The following is a 27,755-nucleotide window of genomic DNA, read 5'->3' on the forward strand; positions in this document are numbered from 1 at the left end:
TGAGGCTGGGCCCTCCCAAGCTCACCTGTCTGCGTTCAGGTAACTGGCTAAGTGCCCGCCCGGCCGCGTTCCAAGACACCTGGCCGGGACAGAGCGAATGCCGGTGAACCCCAGGGCGCCCTCTCCCGCGCGTTCGTTCTCTAGCCCTCCTTCCCTGGGAGGGGTGGGGTGGGGGGTGTTCTGTTTTCATTACTGCACCCCTTCCCCTAAAGACAACGGGACTGCCCTCCTCCACAGCGCCTTACCTCAAACAGGGGACCGATCTTGTTCTTCTCCAGGTAAGCCTGGATCCGGGTTTGCGGATGAGACGCCATGGGGAACAGATGGGACCGCGGAGAGAGTGCGGGGAGAACGCGCGGCTGTGCGCCTCCGCTGGGGACAACCCTCCTTTTACCCGGACTGGGGCCGGGACAGGAGCTCCGGAGCCTCGGCTGCCCTGCGTGGCTGGCTCGGCCCCGGCCGCGGCCGTGAGTGGCAGTCCGGGGAGCCACGCGCGCGTGGGGCGCTGAGAGCCGGAAGCCTGGGCGCAGCGCCGCCAACTCAGACAACTCCGAGGCTAGGGGAGAACTCATTCATCGCGTTCTCCGCCTTGCGCCCACCCTCGCCGCTCTCCGCAGCGCCCGGCGTAGTGGGGGAAATTCGAGGCAGAGGTTCCTTTCTCCTCTGGGCGGCAGCAGCAGGAATCAGGGGGCGGGAGGCGAGCCGTGCCGAGGGGCGCACGCGGGCGGACAAGGGACGCGGGGCTCGAACTCGCCACCAGCATCTGTGCTTGCGTGTGTGTGTGTGTCCGTGCGCGCGCGACTGTGTGTGCCTGCTCTCCCAGGTGACGGGAACAAACAGCCCGGGCTTCTCCCCGAGGCTGCTCGCTCTACCAGCCGCTCCCTAGCGACAGCGCCGCTTAAAAAGCCAATGGTGAAGGTGCTTCTTTCAAAGTGCACATAAATCTGGTGCTTGTTGGCTACTCCTTGGCAGCTACAAATGCAGTTCGAAAGGGGATCGTCCCCACCGCCCCTTCTGAGCCTCTCCTCAGCACCTTCTGCCCTGCCTACACTAGCGCAGGGGTTGAGAAGGGCAGAGTTGTGAGAAAGTGCGTGGGTACAAAGGTTTGCCGCGAAAAAAGAAGTTGCCTTCCTTTTCAAAATCTGGCTTGGCCTGGAGCAAGTCGACGCGGGAATGCAGCCTGAGAACCCAGCTGAAAACTCCCGAAGTGCAGGCGCTCAAAGGTTGGAACGAGCCCTTCAGCATGTGACAGGGAGAAGAGAAATGAGCGAGCCAGCCCTCCCCTCCAAAGTTGGCCTTCCTAATCCACTCCTTGAGTCATGTCTGTATACCTGTAACTGCATCTCAGACGCCACACTATCCCGCTTAACAATGTTTGCTCTAGATACTGCGTGAGCTGCTCAAATTTAGCCAACACCTTTCTTATATGCAGGGATTTCAGAGTCGAAGATTTGCAGATAGCCCAGGCTTCCTCACAAAGCTCTTTCTTGTGAAACACAACACTGAGGTCCCAATGACAATTTCCCTGGCTCCTAATCATGATATGCTGCCAAAATTAGATTTATTTTTAATAAATATGAATGTTCAGAATGATGGAAATAGTTTTCCTAAAAGCTGACTGCAGCAGTATATATTTTCTTTCTTTCTTCACTGTGTTCTGAATTTCTGTTACTCACAGTTTCTTTATTGGTGTTCATGCTTTCCTTCTGTATTTTAAATATGTGGAAACATGTAATAGTTAGATAATAGTGAAATATCCCAGGAACTATTGTTAATTTCATATATTCAGATATGAGAAATCTCCTAGAATAACTAGGAGCTTAACCATCCCTGATAACCTGAAATGGACATGATCCAGGGTGAAAAGATGTCCACATTAATACTTTTACAATCAGACTCATGATCTGCCTAGGGAGAGTTAAATTAAACAACAGTGAGGTGCCCAGGGTTGCCTCGTGCTTTCCATTGTGGTTCGAAGGTATATTTACTTATGTATTTTTTAATATGTCCAAGATAAATTAAATAACAGAGGGAATACCAACATTTCTGTTTGCTAAAAGGTATAGTGTAGAGCCATAAGGAAGGCCATCTATCACCCAGCTAAAAAGCCTACTATTTCTGATACCACATAAGGTACTAAGATGGTACCCTTCCTGAAATCTAGAGTCTTTTTCTTTAAAGAGGCATCAGGAGGATGCCTCTTTAAATGAAATAAAGATACTTATTAAGTCTTCACCATGCTCAGACTATTGCACTTAGGGCTTTGAATAGAAGAGACAAAGCTTCAGCTGGCAAAATGTGTGTTTTAAAGAGAGAATTAAGCCAAGTGTAGAGGCTCATGTCTGTAATCCCAATTATGTGGAAGGATCACTTGAGGCCAGCAATTCGAGACTGGGCAACATAAAAAGACCCCATTTCTAAAACAATTTTTTTTAATTAGCTGGGCATAGTGGTGCACACTTATAGTTCCAGCTGCTGGGTAAACTGAGGCAGCAGGACCCTTGAGCCCAGGAGTTCGAAGCTGCAGTGAACTATGAGTGTGCCACTGCTCAGTGAAAAGAAAGAAAGGAAGAAAGAGAGAGACAGAAAGACAAAGAAAGAAGAGCATCATGAGGATATGCACACTCACTTATGTATGTTAAAATGTTAAAACTCTGAGCATCCCCAAATAGCACATTTAAAATTCAGGGAATATGTTCAAAGCTTTTCAAATTCAACATTAAATATTACCTCCTTCATAAAGCACTTCTTGGTTCTTTCTACTTATCCCTAAACATGACTTCATTACTACAATAAATATTTATTGCATAGCTTCTCAATGGCAGGCATTATGTTAAGACTGAGAATTCAAAGGTGAAAGGCTTTGTCTTTGTCCTCAGTTGCTTAGTCTTGTTGAGGCAATCGGCACATATATAAATAATGGCATTAGATGCTGGGCATGGTGGCTGACACCTGTAATCCCAGCACTTTGGTAAACCAGGACAGGAGGATCACTTGAGCCCAGTAATTTGGGAGCAGCCTGGGCAGGATAGCAAGACCTCGTCTCTATTAAAAATAAAATAGTAGTCTCAGTTACTCATGAGGCTGAGGTAGGAGGATCTGCTGAGCCCAGGAGTTTGAGGTTGCAGTAGTTGCACCACTGCACCCCAGCCTAAACAAAGCAAGATTCTATATCTTTAAAAAAGAAGATAGCATGTACAGAGGCACAGAGACACACAACAGGCTGGTAGTTAAAGATATGTAAAGTACATTTGGAGGAGTATTATTATCATGTGAGGTTAAAAATGTAAGCAGAGTTCAGCTCATTGAAAGTCTTAAATGCCTTGTTAAGAACAATAGACTTACATCTTGTCGATAATGAGAAGTGATTCGTTAGGCTACAGAATCTGTAACAAATGATGGGGTTATTGTTAGGACTTAAGATGTAGGGTTAAAGAGGATGGGATGGATTCCAGACATAGTTAAGGACTAATGTGTTCATTAACTAAATGAAGGATGAGGTTAGAGGAGGAAATCAAAGATGACACTATGATTTCTAACATGAAGCTAAGAGATGACAAATTATTTACCCAAGTCACTCAATTTATCATTGGTAGGGCAAGGTTTTAGTTCAGGTTTTTCTAACTCTAAAGCTGAAGCTATTTCCCCTCTCTACCCTGTAACCTGGAAACTAGTCAAAATTTTGAGTTTATAGATATTAGCACCCCTTTGTGGGAACAGCTATGTCTCATGACTTGGCACATGGTACATACTCCAGAAACATCAATTAAATGAATGAATTGAATTTTAGAATATCAATTCAATCCAGCTATGTTCTTTCAGTCTAAACTTTGCCTCTGACTCATGGCATTTATACTCTGTTTTGTTTCCTTTAGTCAATTGCATGCATATTTTGGTCCCTCTTTTAAACTGCAAACTTTCTAAAATCATGAACTGTATCTTAATAATTTTCTTATACTTTACAGTGTGTAACACAGTATATTTTCACATAGTTAGGTTCTTCATAAAATATCTTTAATTAAGATCCTATTACTGTATGTTTTAAGATTTGTGTTACATAGTCCCTTTAATATTGGCTGAAAGGTAACCTTTGTCTTGGGTTAAATTTATCAACTTTTTTTTTCTGCACATATGCCATGGTACCTTTATGATCCTTTCCCCGTTTTTGGCTTGAATACAGTATGAAAAGGCCATTTTCAGTGAGATTGTTTTGACCTCATTGTGTTATAGAAGTGCCTGTCAGCATAATTTACAGATGTACAGAATCCAATTTATAGAATGCACTAAAGCCGTTGTCCAACTCCATTTGTAAGACACCTTGCACAGCTCCTTACACAGATAGGTTTCAGAGAGATGAGGGAACAATGGTGAAGTCCAGTTGACCCAGTTAGGAAGTATTAGCAATGTAATCCATTGAAATTAATTAAATATTGAAGTCAGAGAGCAGAATGTTCTATATGGATTTCTTGAATTTAGACTTCTATCCCTGAAGCATACTTATCCTCTTTCTGTTTCTCTTTCACCTTGCCACTTTGTAACAAAAAGGGAAAATTATCTTTCCAAGGAACCCAGCACACATGAATAATCTGGCCGTAAAAGGGAGGTACACATAGAGAGTTAGTTTTCTTCACTTTTGCCCGAAATGTCTCTCACAACTAATGCAAATGGACTCACACACAGCATTTACTATGTACTAGGTATTGATAACAGCACTTTATACACTCCCTCAACTCATTTAATTCTCAAAACAACATCGTGAAGTAGGTACTACTATTATCCCCATTTTTTTAGATGAGGAAACTGAGACGCTTACCAGGTAAGTAACTTGCCCAAGGTCATAGCTAGTAAGTAGCAGAATATCTTGAACCCCAATGGTGTATTAAACTCCCAAATCCCCACTACCAAGGTTGCAAGAGTACCACTTCCCTTTGCTTTGCATTAGTTCTGAGCAAGCTGCTTTTTGATGACTAATTCGACTTCCCCAGTGTGTGGGTATGGGAAAGGAAGTAGTATGGGTAGCAGATAGCAGGGTAACTCTCTGGCTCCATACTAAATGAATATGTTGTTTCTTGTGAGTTTGAATAATAGCTAATCAACCACCTTGGAACTGATTTTTTTTTTTTCTTTTTCGAGACAGAGTCTCACTCTGTCCCCCAGGCTGGAGTGCAGTGGCACGATTATAGTTCACTGCAGCCTCGACATCCCAGGCTCTTACAATCCTCCCACCTCAGCCTCCTGAGTAACTGGGACTATAGGTTCATATCACCAAACCCAGCTAATTTTTGGATTTTTTGTAGATACAGGATTTCACCATATTGCCCAGGCTGGTCTCGAACTCCTGGCCTCAAGTGATCTTCCTGCCTCGGCCTCCCAAAATGCTGGGATTACAGGCATGAGGCACTGAGCCTTGCCCTGATTCTGTGTGGAAAATATCAACTTACTGGATCTACTAAACTGACAGCTCAAATAATAGTGCCAGCTTGTGAAATCCTGCCATTCAGCCTTCTGCAATCACATTTCTATCTCTTTAATTTCTACCTTTACTTATTAGGTTTTAGTATTTATTTTTTAATTTTGTAATATGTGGACTGTATATAAGCAATCTCCATCTAAAAGACTTTATGTCAATATGTTTTATAACACGTTAATTGTTGTTGTTATGAATCATTTAAAAGAAGTCTGTAGATACCAGACTATATAGATACCCTTGATATTAATTGACCATAGTCTGTTATCCCTGATACACTTTTTGCTTATAATTTCTGAGAGCATATTGTCTTGATTTTTCAAGAGTCTTTGTTGGAAGGAAAAATACAAACCTTGAGCCATGAAAACTGTTATAGGATACTGTAACATGATACTGAATTTATTAAAAAGAAGGAGGAAATAAGAGCAACTAAGCAAACAAAGGATGATGTCGTAAGGCAAAACAATGCTACTTGGTGTGCACCCTAGGGAGCCCGACACTCTGCCTAGGACAGGATGTACTATTGCTCTAGTCTCACTCTCAAGGAATAAGCAACATGGGACCTATTTCTCAAACTCAGATCTCTGTAAATGCCAGCTAATGCTTGGTCATAATGAAGCGCATCACAACAACCTCTGCACTAAGAGTTAAAGGTACTTTTAGCACAATTAGTGGAACCACCATTACCTAGAGGAAATTTAAATTTAAAAAATAAAATAAAATAGAAGGATGACTTAGCTTTCTGCAAAAACACCCTGGAAACTATAATGCTTAAAGTAGTCAGCAAACCTCTTCTTCCAAAGCAGATGTTGTTAGCCCATTACCTATGGATAAAACCCATCCCTCAACCCTCAGATGGTCTCAGTCCTGGGAGACAGATAATTTTGTGATGTCTAAGGATACGCTAAGTTTTCATAAAGGTCAGGGAAATACACTTACTTATTATATATCTGTCACAAAAGATTTATGATGGGGTCATAAAAACCAGGAACTAAACTTACTAGCTTTGTCTGGGAGGATTAGGAAACCAAATATTCAATGAATGAATGGATGAATGAGTGGAGAGATAGAAGAATAAACAAATTAAAGAATGAATGAATTAAATACTGGTAATCAGAGGCATAATCAAGTTCTCCCAGTCATTTATACTTAAGTTCCTTTTATATATGCATAATGAAGTATATTAATTTTGTTTTAAAAAATCCTAATTATTTTTGAAGTACTTAAATGTAGTAAATGTTTCAGTAAGATAACAGCATTGATTTGTCTTTATGTCTTTCTCTGAGCCTCTCCTCTTCAATTTGTCATTTTTGTCTTTTTCTTTTTCCTTCTCTTCCTTTATTCCTTCCTTCCTGTCTTTTTTAAAGGAAGTTTCACTTATCTTGCAGCCTAAGCCTGAAATATTTGTGCACAATTGTGATGTCTAAAGACAAACTGAGTTTCCTACTGAAGTTGATGAAAAATGTTTTCTGCTACATTCAATTTCTAAAAAAATTCTAACATTCTTTTGTCTGTAATAGCTTACCCTTGACACTTCATATTCCTAGGCATATTTTTATATCAAATCATTGCCACCAAACCCAAGATTTTATATATCTTAGGATGGTTATTTTCTACTCTCAATGTATATTGACTCATATGATGTGATTTGCCAGAAGTATTACCAAAAGAAAATCATTTTTTTCTCTTTTCAATCATTAGCTTTAATAAAATGACATCATATTAAACACGTGTCTTTAATAAAGCAATGACAGTAAGAATATTTCAGGATTCAAACAGGACAAGGAAATATGACAAATCTTATACATTTCACTGATATTTAATTTCAAAACAGTCTCCCTCCAATGATAAATTAAAATTAGGCAGCAACAGAATGGCATCTCATGGAATGAAATATATGATAAAAGTTTTCTAAAGTGTGTTCTCTCTGGTCCCCAAAACAAATTATCTTTCTTTGCATTTGTTCAGAACTTGTGCTGATATTTAGGTGCCCTTTGACATTTTTATCTCACTTGGAGTGTAATTTTCTCTAAAACAGCTGAACTGGCTTTGGTGTGAAACCTGAGATTGAGATATGGGTCAGTTACTTGCTGACAAGTGTGTGACCCATGATTGCCTACAATTCACTCTGCATTTCACAGACGAGAAAACTGAGGTCAATAGCATTCAATAACACACCAAACGAGTTGATGGAAAAGCCAAAATTCAAATCCAAATCAGTCTGATTCCAAAACATTTGTTATCTTATTTTATTACACAGGGCCAGTTTCAATTGTTACTGTTTTGAATACGTTTAAAATACATTATTCATGACACTTGTTAAAATGTAAAGTAGATTTTACTCAGGACCATTGCAATAAGTATGGGGACTACTGCTATGGGGTTATGCAGTAAGGGACAGAGATAGGGCTCAGTTCAAAAGACAAGAAAATGTGAGACTTCATAGCCAAAATGAAGAGTAGAAGTCATTGGATGAAAAATTTTTAAGAGGAAACATTCGGGATAAGCGGGAGATTGTGGCTAAACCAATTTAGCAGAACTTTTGTTAAAACTGGGCAATGTAAAGATGGACAAAGCAGCCCAAAAGTTGAAGTCAAGTTGAGAAGAGTATTAAGAGGAGCCTGACTAAAGTATGGTCAAGGAGAGACCCTTTGTCAGGATCCAGTAACACTTCAATTTCTTTATATTATTGTTGTAATGTTTTTACATTCAAAGGTATTTGCATCTAGAAGCATAGTTAATAATGCTGTTTAGTGGACTCGTAATGCAACTGATCAATCTCATATATTTCAACAACATGAAAAGGTGTTTGCACGTTGTAATATACTTGTTGTTACTAATTACTTACTGACAATTGTCTTTAGAATACAAGAAGTGACATTGGAGAATACTTAAAACTTACAGACTCTGGAATATAATGTTTTAATATCTTAAAACCTTTCTGGCTATGGAGACTGCCCCTTCCAGAGCCAGTCAATTCTTAGAGACAACAAAGAACTCAGGAAGCATCGTCTTTGATGAAAAAAATAACCTGTCCAGGGTCACATCTCGTCTATCTGACCTGTACACTCCAGGAGACAATATTCCTCTGCCTCAATCATCCCAGGGTCAGATGCTAGGCTACTAGAGCCTACCCATATAAATTAGGGCCCACCGATGAGTAACTATTACATAAAAGAACACAGAATAGACTTTCATAGATTTGAATCCTGGTTCTAGTACATACCAGCTTTGAATTTTGGCAAGTTCCTCTCTAAGCTTCATTTCTCTCTGACAGAGAATTAAACAATACTGACAGGCCTCTACCAATGAGTTGTGAGGTTTGCTTGAGAATATGTCAACACGTAGTTCAATGCCTACCGAGGAGTAAATGCTCAGTAAATATCACCTATGTCATTGTTGACTACATTGGAAGATATTTCAGAAGTTATTCACATTTCCTCCTCTTCCTTTCCCCCAATTTAAAGGGAAGCAAAGTCTGGCCACAAAAACGTTGTCTGACTCTCTCATTTGTCTTATCTCTAGTCTAAAATAGCTTCCATTTCACCATTCTGTCACTTAAGAAAAATTAGAGATTTAAATGACCAGTTGAATAAAAGGTTATTATTTAATAAGCTGATGGCCTTCAAATGCCAATATCAAAAAAATGAGAAGAAAAACAGAAAAAAAAATCGAGCTTGAAAGTAATTGTTGATATCCAATACATTTAAAATTGATGATACATATTTATTTCCAAACTCAATAAAAAGACATTAACATATCACAAACTTCCTAAGCCTAGTTTAAAAAATATATATATTCTTATAATTAAGATCATTTAATACCCAGTATTGATGAATTTGATTTTTGATGTGCATGGATTATATAAAAACAGCCAACAAAAGTTTGAGGATTTTTAATGATGTTTTTTCTCCGGCCCAAACTTCCGCAATCTAAACACCCTTGGTTGTGTGGTAATCCTGTATAAGTTGGTGCATATTGTAGAAAGAATCAGCTTTACCCTTTAAAAAGGAATTGGCACAAACTTTCATATTGTTAATTCTCAAGACCACACTTCAGGCTCAACAAGTCTCTGCACTCCTCTTGGTTTCTGAAAGAGGAGCCAGAGCCCCAGTTTGCTTTCCTTGCTTTCCTGTTGCTCATGGTAACCATTTACTCTTTCTCTCTTTTAACTTTTCTCAGACAGTGGCTGTAGAGCAGTGTGTGGTTTGCCACACTCATTCTTCTTTTACTACTCCTAAGAAAAGAAGACATAGCTCTTTTATTTTACTACCTTACAACAAATCATAAGGAAGAAAATAATCTGGGAGAAACACAGGCTTAAAATGACATCTTACCACTTCTATTCAACATTGTATTAGAGGTTCTAGCCAGGGCAATTAGGCAAGAAAAGGAAATAAAAATCATCCTGATTGCAAAGGAAGAAGTTAAACTATCTCTATTTGCAAATGACATGATCTTGTGTATATATAAACCTAAAAAATCCACCCAAAAAAAAAAAAAAAAAAAAAAAAACAAAGAAAAAACTATTGGATCCAATAAAGGAGTTTAGAAAATTTGCAGGATAGAAGATAACATGCAAAAAGCAACTGTATCTCTATACGTATTCAATGAACAAAAAAATCCCATAAAATTTAAAAAAATGATTCTATTTACAACAGCATCAAAAAGAAGTGAAAAGCTTAGAAATATATTTAACAAAAGTAGTATGGACCAGATGCGGTGGTGTATGACTGTAATCCCAGCAATCTGGAAGGCCAAGACAGGAGGATTGCTTGAGATCAGGAGTTCAAGATCAGACCAGACAACATGGCAAAGCCCTGTCTCTACAAAAAATACAAAAAATTAGTCAGGTGTGGTAGGGCATTCCTGGTGTCCCAGCTACCTGGGAGCGGGCATGGGGAGGTGGGGGATGAGGAAGGGTGAAGGGGACAAGGCACAGTGCTGAGGTGGGAGGATCACCTGAGCCTGGAAGGTCAAGGTTGCAGTGAGCCATGTTTGTGCCACAGCACTCCAGCCTGGGCAACAGAGTAACATCTTGTCTTAAAAAAAAAAAAAAAAAAAAAAAAAGTAGTATAAAACTTATTCTCTGAAAACTACAAAACATTGGTAAAATAAATGAAAGAAGATCTAAACGAAAGATAAAATGTAGCCCTGTGTGGTGGAAGGCACCTGTAGTCCCAGCTACTTGGGAGGCTGGTGCGGGACAATCGCTTAAACCGGGAGGCAGAGGCTGCAGTGAGCCGAGATTGTGCTACTGCACTGCAGCCTGGGTGACAGAGCAAGACTCTGTCTCAAAAAATAAGATAAAATGAAAGATATTCTGTGTTCATGAATTGAAAGACTTACTATTGTTAAGATGGCAATGCTCCCCAACTTGATCTACATATTTAATACAATTCTCCTCAAAATTCCAACTGGATTTTTTTGCAGAAATTGGCAAGCATTATAATCCTGAAATCATATGGAAATGCAAAAGACCCAGAATAACCAAAACAATCTTGAACAAAATTGGAAGACTCACACTTCCAATTTCAAAACTTACTACCAAGTTCTACAGCAATCAAAGCAGTGTGGTACTGGCATAGGGACAGACATATATATCGATGTAATAGAACTGAGAGTCTAGAAATAAAGTCTCACATGTATGGTCAAATTATTTTAGATATGAGTATCAAGACAATTCAATAGAGAAAGAATAATATTTTCATCAAATTGTGCTGAGACAACTGGATATCTACATGTAAAAGAATGAAATTGAACCTGTACCTCACACTAGATACAAAAATTAACTCAAAATGTATCAAAGACTTAAATCTAAGAGCTAAAGCTATAACTCTTTTATAGGAAAACAGAGGCATACATCATGGTGACATTGGGTTAAATAGCATTTTCTTAGATATAACACCAAAAGAACAAATGACAAAAACATAGATAAATTGGATATCATCAAAATAAACACCTTTTCAGGCAAAGAACACCATTAAGAAAGTGAAAAGAAAATCAAAAAATGGGAGAAAATATTTTCAAATCATGTATCTGATAAGGAACTTGTGTCTCCAATGTATAAATAACTCTTATCACTCAATAATAAAAATGACAAATGGCCCAATTAAAAAATGTCAATGTGGCTGAATAGTTATTTCTCCAAAGACATACACATGGCCAATAAACACATAAATGCATGCCTAACACCATTATCCATTAGGGAAATGCAGATGAAAACCACAATGTGATCCCACTTCACACTCACTAGGATAGCTCTACAGATGGTGCTGGCAAAGTGTCCAAAAACTAGAACTCTCATAAACTGCTGGTGGAAGTGCTTTGAAAAAGTCTGGCAGGTTCTCAAAAGGTTAAATGTAGACTAATTTAGTGATCCAGCAATTTCACCCCTAGGTTTATACTCAAGAAAAATGAAAATGCGTGACCACATCAAAATTTATACATGAGTGTTGGTAGCAGCAATATTCATAACAGCCAAAAAGTGAAAACAATCGAAATACCCAAATGTCTGTCACCTGATAAAAGGCTATATAAAATGTGTCCATATAACGAAATATTATTTGGTGATAAAAATGAATGTAGTACCAATACATGCTATACCATGGATGAACCTTGGAAATATTATACCAAGTGAAAGAAACCAGTCACAAAACACCACATATTGTATGATTCCATTGATATAAAATAACCACAATAGGCAAGTCTATAGAGACAGAAAGTAGATTAGTGGTTGCCTAGCGCTGAGAGGAAGGCAGGAAGATGTCACAGGGTGACAGGTGTGAGGGCAGGACAGCAACAGGGTGGAGGAATGGACATGACTACCAATGGGCTTACAGTTTCTGTTTGGTGTGATGAAAATGTTCTAAAATTTATTTTGCTGATGGTTGCACAACTCTGTGAATACAGTAAAAACTATTCAATTGTACCTTTAAATAGGTGACTTGTCTGGTATGTGACGTATATCTCAATAAAGATGTTATTTTAAGAATTAACAAGGATGGGCATGATGGCTCATAACTATAATCCCAGCAGTTTGGGAGGCCGAGGTGGGAGGATCACTTGATCCCAGGAGTTTGAGACCAGCCTGGGCAACATAGCAAGCTTTTGTCTCCACATAAAAGAAAAATTTAGCCAGTTGTAGAGATGCACACCTGCGGTCCCAGCTACTTAGGAGGCTTATGTGGAAGGATCACATGAACCCAGGAGGTCGAGGCTCCAGTGAGCCATGATTGTGCCACTGCACTTCAGTCTGGGAGACAGGGTGAGACCCTGTCTCAAAAAAAAAAAAAAAAAAAAAGGAATCAACAGTAATTGTTAACTTTTGTTGATTCTAAGATCCTCTTGGATCCTGGATTTTTTTTCAACTGTGAAAAAAATATGTTGTTATGAAACACACACACACACATACAATTATAAAAAGATTTCAAAAAGGAACTTTCATTTAGTGAGCCACAAAATGGAGCAAAAATGCAAGTTTGAAAGCAAAGGGTAGTTTAATAACTATGCATTAGTTTGGAGCTATGTGCATCTGTATGGCTTCAGAAAAGGAGACAATGGATGATACCAGAAAGAGGCAAAAATGCACTGTGAAGAGAAAGAGCTATGTTGAGTTGATTTGAATTTTGGTGAAATAAACAAGACAGATAAACACAATTTTGTGTAATTTTTGTCTTAGTTTACTTCCCACCTGTATTTGGGAAATACTCTGTAAGAACTCCTTCTGTCTTTCTTGCTATGCATGGGCTCTGTATTGAGGGTCTGCCTGTGTGCAGAGTGGGAGCTGGGCCAAAGGGAAGCCAATTACATCTCCAACACTGGTGTTGCTTTCATTTGTGAGAGGAGTAATTAAAAGTCCTTTTTGTTTTGTCCTTTCTTCCTTTCTTGAGGTTAAGGATTACATTTTTAAAAAATTGTTCTGATCCTCTACAGTTCAGAATTAGACTTTGTTGGGGTCCAAAAAACGATACTCCAAATTATAGCACCTGGCCTGCCGAGTACTTCCAACTAAAGCAGGGGCCCCAACCCCCAGGCGGCAGACCAGCACCAGCCCATGACCTGTTAGTAATCGCGCCTCACAGGAGGAGGTGACCCGCAGTAAGCAAGCAAAGCTTCGCCTGTATTTATAGCCACTCCCCGTCACTCGCGTTGCCGCTTGAGCTCTGCCTCCTGTCAGATCAGTGGCAGTACTAGATTCTCATAGGAGCGTAAACCCTGTTATGAACGGCACGTGCGGAAGGATCTAGGTTGCAAGATTCTTATGAGAATCTAATGCCTGATGATCTGTCACTGTCTCCCATCACCCCTAGATGGGACTGTCTAGTTGCAGGAAAACAAGCTCAGGGATCCCACTGATTCTACATTATGGTGAGTTGTATACTTATTTTAGTATATATTACAATGTAATAATCATAGAAATAAAGTGCACAATAAGTGTAATGTGCTTGAAGTATCCTGAAACCACCCCCTCCCCAGTCCATGGAAAAATTGTCTTCCACAAAACCAGTCCCTGGTCCCAAGAAGGTGGGGGACTACTGATCTAAAGGACATCTGAAGGGCCTCAGAAGCAGTCTCAGAACCAAGGTCACTCTGACCTTCTCCTGCCCTCCTACCTCTCACCCCTGAGTCTCCCTGGAAGCATATCACAGAAACCAGAATTCCTCTCCCCCAAGGCAGGTCACAGAAACTAGAACCCCTATTGCCCAAGTCAGCCATGAATACAAGGAATAACCTACAAGGAATATAAAGCTAACTTTCTCCCCTCCTACCTTTCTTTCTAGGCGCTGGCCATAAAGGAATTCTCTGACCTACCCTTGTCTGATAATAGGTCATAAGACTCCTATTGTAGAGGGTTCTTGCTCCATATCCAGGTGGAGGGAATGCCACCGAGAGGCCAAGAGGAATCTGGACAGGGCTTGCTGGGTTTTCTCATCTCAGTGTACTGGATCACACCCTTTTTTCCAATAACGTTTCTATACGTTATTGTATAGAAATACCAATATATAGTATAGATTGCATAGAATACCAATAACGTATTCTATATTCATTCTTCATTCAACCTAAGCATAAAAATTGATATTTTTTCCTGTATCTTTGGATCTTCATTCCAAAGGCTTTCATGTCACATAAAGCTTTAAGTCATGTTTTTTGTGTGCTTTTCTCCTGTTGTCTTTTGTTATAGCAGTGTTGGCTGGGACCTTTATGAGGAGTGAAGAAAGATATCACACGCTTTTCACCTCTACAGATCAATGTTGCAAATATCCTGCAGCTTGTCTTCCTTTTTCCATGAAAGTGAAACTTTGAGAATTATCCCTGATGATACATGTCTGCGGTACATTGATTTTCACTGCTCTGCATATTCCATTGTGTGATTAGAACACAACTCATTTATCCATTCTCCTGTTCCAGGTTTTTACTAATGCAAACAATGCTGCAATAAAATTATTGTTCATGTCTGAATTTTTGCATGGCCTAGAATTTCTCTGGGGTATTAATCTGCCAAAGGAATTGCTTGGTCATAAAGATGGACATGTTCAAATTCATCAGGCATTGTCACATTGCTTTTCAAAGCAGTTGCATAAATTTATCATTCTTCCCACAACTTTTGAGGGTTTCTGTTGCCCAAATCCTCATACCAAAGAAAGAACAGTCTAGAAGATACAGGTCTCAGTCCCAATTCTCTCCATCTGTACACCGGTATTAAGTTTCAGCACCTATGTTACTTAGAGCAATAAAGATCCCAGGGCAGACACAGTGTCAGCTCTGCAGTTCACTGTCCTGATTTTTAGTTTCTTCTTCATTTCTGGCCCAAGGCAATTTTCCTGCTTTTCTTAGCAATTCAGCCCTGCATTTATAAGGATGTTAGTTATAATTTGTTGAGCAATTCTTGGTGTTGGTAACTGGAGGGTTTTCAACTTCTCTGTACTGCCAGGCTCTTAAATCCCTACCAGTGTTTTCAGCATGTGACCACTCTTTAAACACTCCCCAAATTTTGGATACCATGAAGTAAGTGGAAGCAAATTAGCAGCTACAATGAGCTATGGAACTCTCTTCCCAGGTGTTCATTAGTCACCATTACTCCAGCATGGCATAACAATTAATGGTAAGGACTCTGCGGCCAGGTTGTATGGATCTAAGTCCCAACTCTCTTTGACTTTGGGCAGTATACTTCATCTCTCTGGCCCTCAGTTTCTTCATATGCAAGATGAGGATGATGGCAACAGTACCTATTCAATAGGGTTGGTGTAAGGATTCAAAGAGTTACTAGTGATAAAAATGCTTAGAATTATATCTGACACACAGCATGTGCTATGTAATCAATTGATGCATGAATAAAATGGAATCACGAATATTAGACATAAATTTTTGTATGACCTATATTATATATTCTGTGAATATTTTAGTAATGATTTTTCCTTCAATCCCCAGCATCAGCGATCTAAGGTTGGTAACATAGCACTACTTTTCACGTTTAATGATTCTAATGATAAATTGCTTTTACCTAAAAACATCTCTGTGTCCTTTTGAATACCAGCAAAATGGCTGGTGTCCATTGCAGAAAATTCCTTCCATCATGGAAAGAATTCCCTGCTCAAACCAAGCTGTTATACAACCTGGGAGCAAGGGTGTTGGGAATGTAAAGAGGGAGAAATGAATAAATATGAGGAAGAAGGACAAGAGAAATGCAGACTTGTTCTTCCTCATAACCTGGTGGCGTCCAGTTGCCAGTGGCAGGATGCTGCCCAAGGAGCCTCTTCTCTCCCTTACTCCTCCCAGCTCCGTGCTTCAGTCACAGAAACTCTGCGCTCGCCACATGTGCCCCGCTGCTCCTCTGGGTTCAAAGAGGTGAATGGGGCAAAATATTGCAAAAAGCTTTCTTTTTGTCTAGAGTAGGCAATTTCCATATTCGAGGATGTCCAGGCTGTGATAATCCCATGCTTCAGGGATCTGAGCCATCACAAGAATGGAATATTAGAAAAGAATCCATATGACACTGTTTATTCTGCTATTGTGTCATATATTCGTCATTATCCTCTTTCCACCCTTTCATGCCATACACACCTTAATATTTTGTTCTTCCCAGGCCTAAAATATACTTTATTTAAACTGAAATGAACTTATTAAGGTTCACTACACAGCCCATACAGCAAACCTGATAATGCCTCACAATAATATGAATTTAGATGTAACATGATAAGCAGTTAGTTCCCTTCTCAGCCAATACCCATTCTCAAACCAGGAAGGCCAAGTTCAGTTCTCTTCCTGGGGCTGTGGTGGACGAAGTGATTACCTCATGACTGTTTTGGACTTTCTCATACACAGAGAGATGGACATTATTCTAATAATATGCAAGTTTAATAAATATCATTTTCTTTCTTTTTTCACACCATACCTGGAAAACTGACTAGAAAGATTTTGTTTGCAAAAATGGTTTGCAAACTGTGCCGGGTGTGGTGGCTCACGCTAATCCCAGCACTTTGGGATGCCCAGGTGGCCGATCATTTGAGGTCAGGAGTTTGAGACTAGCCTAGCCAACATGGTGAAACCCCTTCTCTACTAAAAATTCAAACAAAAAATAAATAAATAAAAGCCAGGTGTGGTGGTGCACACCTGTAATCCCAGCTACTCAGGAGGCTGAGGCAGGAGACTCTTTTGAGCCTTGTAGGCAGAAGTTGCAGTGAGCTGAGATCATGCCATTTCACTCCAGCCTGGGGAACAAAGTGAGACTCTGCCTTGAAAAAAATATGTTTTTTTTTTTTGCAAACATGTTTAGTCATTTTCCTTGACTAAACTTTTGGACCTCACTTGCAGTTTTACAGAGGGGTGGGGAGTGTCACTCTGTTTCTTCATAGAGAGAAAAAAGAAAACTCTTACCGAACAAAACAGAAATCTGTTTTGATTTATGTGGTGGATCTATCAACCTCTTTTTCTATACTTTTTCTGTAACTGCCCGAAAGGTTCGCCTTGCTCACTGCACAAATGAAATCAATTCACAGAGATTATGGCATTGCAATAAAGGTAGAGTTTAATTGACGTGAAGCTGGCCATGTCACGTGTATTACTCAAATCAATCTCTTCGAAGGTTTGGAGGTTAGGGGTTTTTCAAAGATACTTTGGTGGGCAGCAGGCTAAGGTATGAGGGTTGATTGGACGGGTCAGAGCTAAATCATGGAGAGTAGAAGCTGTTCTCTTGCACTGAGTGGGTTTCTGGGTGAGGCCACAGGACTGATTGGTGGGTCTCAGTGGAGCCATTGGTCATTACAGGTGCAGAAAACCTGAAAAGACATCTCAGAAAGCCAATTTTAAGTTTTACAATAGTGATGCTATCTGCAGGACTAATTGGGGACGTTGCATATCTTGTGACCTCCTGAATAATGGCTGGCAATCATTTATGTCTACACCTTAGCAGAATTCAGGCCCCTCTAATCCTCCTGGCCTGGTGATCTCTCACTAGCTTTACAAGGTGGCTGAATTTTGGGGAAAGGCTATTATCACTTAAGCTATAAACTAAACATCTCCCACAGTTAGCTTGGCCCAAGCCCAGGAATATTTAAGGGTGGTTTGAATGCTAAAGGCGAGATGGGGGTTGGCTAGAACAGATCTCCTCCACTGCCTTAATTTTCTTGCTGTTCTAACTTTCGCAAAGGCAGTTTCATTTCTACCACACAACATTTGGGATTCAGAAATACTTGGTTTCACTATTATTCTAGGCACAGAAGAACCTTGTGAGTCCTGGACCTTTTATTATTTATTTATTTAGATGGCATCTCACTGTGTTGCCCAGGCTGGAGTACAGAAGTGCCATCTTGGCTCACTGCAACCTCTGCATTCACCTCCGGAGTTCAAGCAATTCTCCTGCCTCAGCCTCCCTAGAAGCTGGCATTACAGGCATAAGCCACCTGGCCTGGGATCCTGGCCTTTTTAAATCAGGTATGGGCATATGGCTAGTTCTGGCCAGTGGTTTGTGGGAGGATGTGTTATGTGTCAATTCCAGGGCGGAACATTTGATTGTGGGAGCAAGACCTTTGAATTGTGCTCTTTATCTGCAGTAGTGATTGCAGATGAACAGGCGGAGATAGTATCTCCTTCATCTGCATCCCCGAAAGACTAAAATCAGGGGAGTCCTCACCCACCCCCTATAGGTATGTAGATTACATAGAAAAGAAAAAGGTTATTTGGGCCTGTTTGTTAAGCACAGCGTAACAGCCTGTGCTGTTAATAATCATGCTACCTCATACATGTGGGAAATACTTTCCCTGTGATGCTGACCTGTCAGAATGAAAATAATACTCTACATGTGAATCTCAAAACCTGAATTATATTCTTAAGTGTGCTTCTCATTACAGATACAGCCTTGAGCAAGTTAATAATTCATCAAAAATGTCTTGAGCACCTACTGTGGCCCAGGTGTGTCTTTGTCACATTTCTCTTCGGGCCTTGGTTTTGGCAACTATAGAATTAGAGAATTTGACTAGATTTTTAACTTTGTGATTTTAGCATTACTATAGTATTACTTTGTGCTCACTTGGCTTATTTATTGGGCTTAAGCATGTTTTCCAATGTCACCTCTGCTCCAGATCTCCTTTTTCCTAATCTATTCTTCTGGGAGAAGATAGTGCCCCTTATGCTTATGCTGCAATTAAGTAACCTGTGGAAGAGGCTTATGCGGTGACATTAGGAAAAAAGGTCAGCAGACTGTATCCTTTGAGCCAGATCTGTGTTTTACTGGTACACAACCGTGCTGTGCTGTTTATTTAGGTATTGTGCATGGCTGTTTTCACTGTACCCTGGCAGAGTTGACTAATTACGAAAGAAATAGAATTCCCCACAAAGCCAGAAAGAAAGAAAGCAAGGAAGGAGGGAAGGAGATAGGGAAGGAGGAAGGGAAAGAAGGAAAGAAGGAAGGAAAGAAGGAAGGAGGGAAAGAGAAAAGGAAGAAGGGAAGGGAGGGAGGGAGGGAGGGAAGGAAAGAGGGAAACTACCTACCTAAAATCTGGCCCTTCACAGAAGTGTGCTGACTGCTAGCCTGGAAATATCTCCATATGTTTACTCTAATTTCTTATTTATCTGTTGTTACCTGTATAACTTTCTAGAACTCCACTGATACTGCATTTGCTAATGTGGACTAAGACCTCCTAACTAAATCTAATAAACATCTTTCAGTCCTTTTGATATAGGAGTTAGAAAGAAATTATTTAAGCAGATAGTGAAGGTAAAGAAGTCCTCAGTAAGGTTTTCCTTTTAATGAAAAGCAGCCTCAAAATAATTTCTTTTCTAACAAAGAGCAGCCTGTAAAATCAAGCTGCAGACATAGATAAACAAGCTGGAAGTTTGCACAGGTGAATGCTGGCAGCTGTGCCAACGGGAAAAGGCTAACCTGGGGGCCAGGTATGTTCAACATGGCGGCTCCATCTTCCCTTTTCCTTGCCAACCATGTGTACAGTAAGGAGCAGAAAATATGGTGTCAGCCCAGTAGAAAACACATTTGCATAATAAAAGATTAGGGTGCGGTGTCCAGCTTCTTCATGTGCTATTACAAAAGAAATAGAATGCCCCACAATCCAGAAAGAAAGAAAGGAAGGAGGGAGGGAGCAAGGGAGGGAGGAAGGGAGAGAGACAGGGAAGGAGGAAGGGAAATAAGGAAGGAAGGAAAGAAGAAGGGAGGGAGAAAAAGAGAAAGAAGGAAGAAAGGAAGGAAAGAAGGAAGGAAGGAAGGAAGGAAGGAAGGAAGGAAGGAAGGAAGGAAGGAAGGAAGGAAGGAAGGAAGGAAGGAAGGAAGGAAAGAGGGAGGGAGAGAAGAATGGAAGGAAGGAAGAAGGGAGGGAGGGAGGGAAGGAAGGAAGGAAAGAAAGACGTCACACCTGGTCCAACCAATCTTTGGGCCCTATATAAATCAGACACCACCTCCTCAAGCCAGTCTATAAAACCCAGTGCACTCTGCCGTGACTGAAGTCTCACTTGGGCACCTCTCTCTTTCCCAGGAGAGAGAGCTATTCTCCATTCTCTTTCTTTTGTCTAATAAACCTCTGCTCCTAAAACCATTTCTTGTGTGTCTGTGTCCTCGATTCCCTTGGTGTGAGACGGTGAACCTTGGGTATTTACCCCAGACAATGAAGCCGCTTCACTTTCAAGAAGATATCTCTAAAAGATAAAAGATCAGATAATAGCTAAAAAGAGATGTAAAGTTAATGAACAGTTGATTTTTAATTCTTTTTAATTTTTAAAATAAAATAATTTTAAGATTAATTGCAAATACAGACATAAATATATTTAAATTTGATTTTATGTAATTTAAATATAAAATAATTTTAAGATACATTATGATTTATGATAAAAGAATTCTTTAAATTATAATAGGAAAAAAGAAAAGTCCCGGAGGAGAGAGAAACAGAGTTTTGATTATGAGGAACTGCTGCAATCTCTCTGTGACTCTATTGAAGGGTACAGCAAGGGAGAATGGCAATAAATTCTTTAGGAAATACGTGTTCAGGGTAGACCACAGATAGCATCGTACATCAAGGAAAGAAGTTTAGGCTTTATTTTGTAGGCAATGGGACAGAGTAATGTTTTTCAGCTTACGGTGACCTGCTCAGACTAGAGTTTTATGGAAATCAATCCTGTAGCAACTAATGTCCCTGATATATTTTGTTTGATCTATACACAACACAATATAGCATATTTACATTTCATTTCTTCTAAATAAACTCAGTACTCCATAAAAATTTATTCTATACTTACTTGGGTACTTTTCATATTTTCACTACTCTCAAGTCAATTTCTTGAGGAGAAAGAGTTCCAGAAAATACCACTGAGTTTTTTTACATGAAAAAATTATTATAAAATATACATTGCTTCACTTAACTTTATGCTTACAAGTTTATGACTAGTAGGCTTAACTTTTCCATTGGAAAAAAATCAAGATTATTATATCTGATGACATGAATTTTGTAACTGCCAAGTGGGTTCTTCCTCCCCACTGCACACACAAAATCAACTCACTTTGACCATGGCATTGCAGTAGAAAACAGTTTCATTGATGCAAGGCCAGCCGTGCCACACAGGAAATGGAGTTATTACTCAAATCGATCTCCCCAAAGGCTTAGAGGCTAGGGATTTTTCAAAGATAGTTCGGTGGGCAGGGGGCTAGGATGGAGGCATGCTGATTGGTTGGGTTGGAGATAAAATCAAAGGGAATGAAAGCTGTCCTCTTGTGCTGAGTGAGTTCTTGGGTAGGAGCCACAGGGCTGGTTGGTGAGTCTAGGTGGGGCCGTCCTGTTGTCAGAATTGCAAAAATCTGAAAAGATATCTGAAAAGGCCAATCTTAGGTTCTACAACAGTGATGTTATCTGCAGGATTAACTGGAGAAAGTGTGAAACTTATAACCTCCAGAATAATGGCTGGTAATTATTGAGAATTTAAGCCCCTCTTATCCTCCTGACTTGGTAGTCTTTCATTTGTTTTATAAGAACCGTTTAGTTTTGGGAAGGGCTATTATCATTTAAACTACAAACTAAATTTCTACCAAAGTTAGCTTGGCCCACATGCAGAAGTGGACAAAGACAGCCAATCTCTTAAGGCTCGAAGCAAGATGGAGTCAGATGTCTCTTTCTGTCATAATTTTGCAAAGACGGTTTCAATTTGAGCTAGAAGAATGAATGTTCTTTCTCAACAATAGAGAACATGCTTGATGGTATTATTTAATAAAACTACACTTAAATTTTATTTTCTTATTCATTAAACAGTCAAACAGCTTTATAAGACATGATAAAAGCAGCCATCCCCTAGTTCCTTCTTCACCCCTGATCTGTGATCTCCAGAGGAAATGATGTTCAATTCATCTTTATGGTATTTATTATCATTTTCCTCAATGATAATATAGAGCATTGTTTCTCAGTTTTTTCAATATTAGTATCTACTGACTTCATACTATGGAAGATGAGGATTGAGTTCTATAGTGTACCCTTTCCTATATTCACCCACTGTAGTTATTGATTTTTTGATTAATATTCCATTTGACATCCTGATTTGCATAAAATAATCCATAGCTGAACCACACACTCATTAATGAAGGAAGCATTTTTTTGTGTAACACTTTCGTTGCTTCACTTTAATCAAGTCTTATTGCTTGTTTAATTCCTTTCTTATGTACCTTCCACTGATTTTTGCCCAAACTCTCACCCATTCATCTAAATAAAACTCCCCACAACCTGTTCATAAACAGCAAGCAAATGTGATTGTTTTGTTTCTTAGAAGAATCCTTCTAGAGTCCTTGGATACCCTTGCTCTAATTGGGAAAATTTGCTTCCTGGGCCAGCTTCTCTTCATTATCCTAGGATTTCCTTTCACCATCATCTCAGGAATTCACTTCACTCCACCCTAAAGTCGGATTTCCTGTTTCCCAGAAAACAGTTCATATTTCTTTCTTTCTTGGTTTACAAGTTTACTTCAGGTGAGTATCACAGTAGATTACTGACAAAGGGTGCATGAAAGATCTTTTATTTGAGACTTTTGCATCTTTTTAAATGTTTTATTATAATCCCACCACTTGACTATTTGATAATAAAATGCTAAATTGGAAATAATTCAGAATTTGAAAGGCATAATTCCATCATCTTTTGACAATAGTGCTGTAACACCATTCCAATACCCAGTTTTTGCTGACAACTTGCTTCCACCCCCTCTTCACCCCAACCTCCCCACTCTGCCCTACTCCATCCTCCCATCCCCTACTCCATGCTCTGGAAGCTTTCCAAATAACATCTCTGTCCCAAGGTTCTGAAATGTCTTGGTAGGGGTAATATCTTTCCTCAATCACTGTGATAGTGTTAGAGTAGGTAGCTAGCCAGACATGAGCAGGACAGGAGAGAGTCCCCCACCTCCCCACTCCACCAGGAATGTCAGGCGACCATCATATGATAGTCAGGTGGTTGTTAAACTCTCTAAAATAATAATTGGTAGCAGCCAGCACGAATGAAGAGCTGTCTCCCAATAGATAGAAAACACGTGAAGCTAGTGATCAGCTGCTTCCCGATAAGATCTTAGGAGTTGGGTGATTGGGCTCAAGCATGCACACTAAGAGGCACAGTAGGTAGAGTTTAACTGGTATATGACCTCCCTCTGGGAACACTTGACTGGTAAGGGAAAAACACCTCAAGTGAGCATGCGCACAACTTCAGTAAACACACTGCACATGTGGCGCCTCCCAAGTGCTGGCAGGCCACTGCACGTGCAGACAGCCCATCCTAAGGGAAGAATCAGGGGAGAACGGACATAAAACCCTGGAAGCATGCCAACATATAAAACCCCATGTCAAGGACTAAACGGCACATTTGGATCTCTCAAGTCATCCACATGGCCCTCTTCCAAGTGTACTTAACTTTCTTTCATTCCTGTTCTAAAACTTTTTAATAAACTTTCACTCCTGCTCTAAAACTTGCCTTGGTCTCTCACTTTGCTTTATGGTTCTCAGATAAATTATTTCCTCTGAAAAGGCAAGAATCAAGTTGCTGCAGACAAATATGGATTCATCCCTGCTGACATACTTTGGTGCTGTTATTACCAAAACACCAGGGCTTCGGTCTAGGTTCTGCTACTTGCCACACAGAAAGCCATGCACTGAGATGATAACTATTGACAAGAAAGAAGGCTTTAATCAGGTGCTGCAGCTGAAGAGATGAGAGCTCAGTCTAATTCCATATCCCTGACCCACTAAAACTAGGGGTTTATATAGAAAGGAAGAAATGTAATAATGTAAGAGAACAGGACCAGGGAGGGGCAAGGAAGCAATCATGACAAATGAGGGGTCCTGGCATCTGATTGTCTGGATGTGGTGATCTGGTGACTTTCAGTTCTTTGATATTTTTTTGAGAGGCCTGAAAGTTGTGTCCTGTGGAAGGAACTCGGATAAAACAAATATGTTTTAAGCTTTAAGACCTAAAGTGTCAATTCCTATGTTTATCAAGAACTGTCTATGGGACAACTGGGTCAGTTTCACCATGACTGGGATACTGCATGGGGTGGGTTTGTGAGAGCACCAGGTATCCTAAGGGAAACTTGGGAGGGAACCAGCTACTAGATGGTTTGATTAGTCTTTTATTCCTATACCCAGGTTGGACACCTAATTTGCACATCAGGACCACTGGGGCAATGAAGGTGAAGACTGGAGTACTCATCACCCAAAGTGGCATCCCAAAGCCTCTCCAGTCTACTGAGGGAATACCCCCAGTTTACCATGGGTCTGTATCTCCTGTCATGCTGGGGAGGTGGAGCATGAGCACATGTGTTAGGAAAAAGAAGATGGTGAACTATGCCTGGGCAAGATGAAGCCAGAGGAAACTGGTGGAGGTCCACAATGGTCCTGATGGGCAAATTGATTGTCCAACCTGGATACAGGGATGAAAGACTAATTGAACCATCTAGTAGCTGGTTCCCTCCAAAGTTTCCCTCAGTATAGCTGGTGCTCTCACAAAATCCACCCCACACAGTTTTATCCAAGTCACAGCACCAAACTATGTTAGCAGAGGTGAATCCATAGGGGGTCTGCAGCAACTCAGTTCTTCCCTACTCAGAAGAAAGAATTCATCTGCTGAGCACAAGTCAGAGTGAGAGATCAAGGCAATATTTAGAGCAGGAGCAAACGTTTATTTAAAAGTTTTAAAGCAGGAATGAAAGGAAGTAAAGTACACTTGGAAGGGGGCCCACTGGGCAACTCAAGAGTTCCAGTGTGCCATTTAGTCCTTGACTTGGGCTTTTTATATGTTGGCATGCTTGTAGGGTTTTGCATCTCTTCTTTTCTGATTCTTCCTTGGGGTGAGCTGTTCGCATGTACGTGCCAGCACTTGGGAGGGGGCCCATGAGCAGTATGTTTACTGGAGGTTGTGTGCATGCTCACTTGAGGTGTTTTCCCCTTATCAGTAGAGTGTCCCTGGAGGAAGGTTATATGCCAATTAAACTCTACCATTATGCCTCTTAGTGTGCATGCTTGAGCACACTCAACTAACTCCTGAGATCTTAATGGGAAACTGCTGCTCACCAGCTTCAGGTGTTTTCTATCTATTGGGAGATTACCCTTCCCTGGAGCCAGTAGTGACCAATTATCATTTTAGAGGGTTTAACAACCACCTGACTAGCACCTGATGGTCACCCGACATTCCTGGTGGGGTGGGGGGCTTCTCCTGCCCTGCTCATGTCTGTCTGGCTGTCCACTCTAATAATAGACACATAGTCCTTTCAATCTAGGAAAGCACATTCTTTCATACCTGTTGTGGGACATTTTCTTCTGTTATTTTTTGATAATTTCCTCAGAAACATGTTTTCAATTCTCATTATCTGGATTACTACTTAGATGATGTTGAATCTTTTTGCCTAATGCTGTTTCCTTATCTTCACTCGTCTATTTTTCCATCTCTTTGTCTTTTGGGCAGATTTTCTCAACCTAAACGTTCCATCCTCCTGTTGATTTTGTGTGTATTTAGGAGATGGGATTTACTATTTGAGAGCATTTTGTTGTCATAAGATTCCTTATTTATTTTGCTTTTTCTTTTGTAAATTGACAAATAAAAATTGTATATATTTATGATATATAGCATGATATTTTGATATGTGTATACACTGTGGAATGACTAATCAAGTGAATTAACATATCTATGACCACAGATACTTACCATTTTTTGTAGTGAAAGAACATTTAAAATCTACTCTCTTAGCAATTTTCAAGTATACAATACATTCTTGTTAATTCTACTCACTGTGTTGTAGAACAGCTCTGCTCTACTTATTTCTGCTAACTGAAACTTTGGATCTGTTGACCGACATCTCCTCAACTCCTTCCTCCTTCAGCTCCTGGTAACCATAATTCTACTCTCTATTTCTTGTTTCTTTTTCAGACAGGGTCTCACTTTGTTGCCCGGGCTGGAGTATAGCGCCCTGATCGCAGCTTGCTGCAACCTCAAGTTCCCACACTCAAGCAATCTTCCTGCCTCAAGTTTCCAAGTAGCTGAGACCCCAGGCATGCTCCATGACACCTGAACTTCTGAACTCAAGCAATCCTCCTGCCTCAGCCTTCCAAAGTGCTGGAATTACAGGCATGAGCCACTGAATCCTGCCTGGCCTCTGTTTCTATGTGGTATTTGTCTTTCTACGCCTGACCTATTTCATGTAACATAATTTCCTCCAGATTCATCCATATTGTCCCAAATAACCAGATTTCTTTCTTTTTTAAGGCTGAATAGTATTCCATTGTGTATATATACTACATTTTCTTTATCTATTCATCTGTTGATGGACACTTAGATTGATTCCATATCTTGGCTATTGTGAATAAGCTGCAATGAACTTAGAAGTACAGATACTGCTTTGACATAATTCATTCCATTTTCTTTGGATATATATCCAGAAGTGGAATTGGGCTGGAATATTTTTAATATTTTGAGGAAACTCCATATTACTTTCCATAATAGCTGTGCTAATTTACATTTCCACCACCAATGTATAAGGGCTTCCTTTTCTCCACATCCCCTCCAACACTGGTTATCTGTCTTTTTGATATGTTTTCTCTTTTCTGTAAAGCTGTTGATTGTAGCATTTTAGTTTTTCCAAAATTTTTTAAATCAAACTTTTGAAACATATAGCTGAAATGAAACAATTTTAACATGAATGCTAATATACACCCAGCACCTATATTCTTGCTTTTCCACGTATTTACTCCTGAATTAATATATTACTTGTTGCATGCTTTTGAAAGTAAACTGCAAACAAGTGCATGCTTCTCCTAGATCCTTCCACATGCTCTGCCATTAACTAGAGTTCAATGTTTAATTTTTTCCTTTTGATGTACAATTAATACACAATTAATTTACACACACATTTTACTTAGTTCTGAAAAATGTGTACACTTGTATAACTCAAAGTCCATCATTATAGAAGATTACTATCACCCTAGCAAAACCTTTTGTGTCCCTTCTCAATCACCAATCCTGACCAACACCCCAAGAAAACTACTGTTCAAATTTTTCTCCATCATTGATTGGCTTTGACTGTTTTAGAACTTCATAAAAATAAAATACTGTAGTGAAGTATATACAATTTTATGACTAACTTCCTTTGCTCAACATAATATTTTTGAGATTTATTCATATTGCTGCATGTCAATAGCTGGTTCTTTTTATTGCTGCATATTTCATTGAATAAAAATGTCAAAGCTTGTTTATTCATTCTTGTCTCACATTAAAGTATCTGGGGGATGTTTTCCACTTTTGGCAATTAGAAATGGAACAGATTTGAATAT

General features: G+C 39.8%; 1 protein-coding gene and 1 long non-coding RNA gene across 5 annotated transcripts in view; one reads left to right on the forward strand and one right to left on the reverse strand.

Annotated features, from left to right (window-relative positions):
* C9H8orf34 (chromosome 9 C8orf34 homolog) overlaps nucleotides 1–1,211 on the reverse strand; it is a 475,930-nt gene extending 474,719 nt beyond the window's left edge. For 2 of the 4 annotated variants that reach the window (XM_030937845.1, XM_030937846.1), the window contains exon 1: nucleotides 246–1,211. In XM_030937845.1, coding sequence (XP_030793705.1) covers nucleotides 246–572 — 327 coding nt within the window. In that variant the 5' untranslated portion in view covers nucleotides 573–1,211. The remainder of the gene's footprint in view (nucleotides 1–245) is intronic. The other 2 variants (XM_030937844.1, XM_030937847.1) reach the window with 2 other exon arrangements.
* LOC115899661 lies at nucleotides 94–27,681 on the forward strand. The gene is made up of 3 exons (XR_004059282.1): nucleotides 94–278; nucleotides 24,579–24,650; nucleotides 26,360–27,681. It is a non-coding gene; the product is annotated as an uncharacterized LOC115899661 (long non-coding RNA).
* The last annotated feature ends 74 nt before the right edge of the window (nucleotides 27,682–27,755 follow it).

This window comes from Rhinopithecus roxellana, chromosome 9 (genome assembly GCF_007565055.1).
Source record: "Rhinopithecus roxellana isolate Shanxi Qingling chromosome 9, ASM756505v1, whole genome shotgun sequence".
In the NCBI taxonomy this organism is placed as follows: Eukaryota; Metazoa; Chordata; class Mammalia; order Primates; family Cercopithecidae; genus Rhinopithecus; species Rhinopithecus roxellana.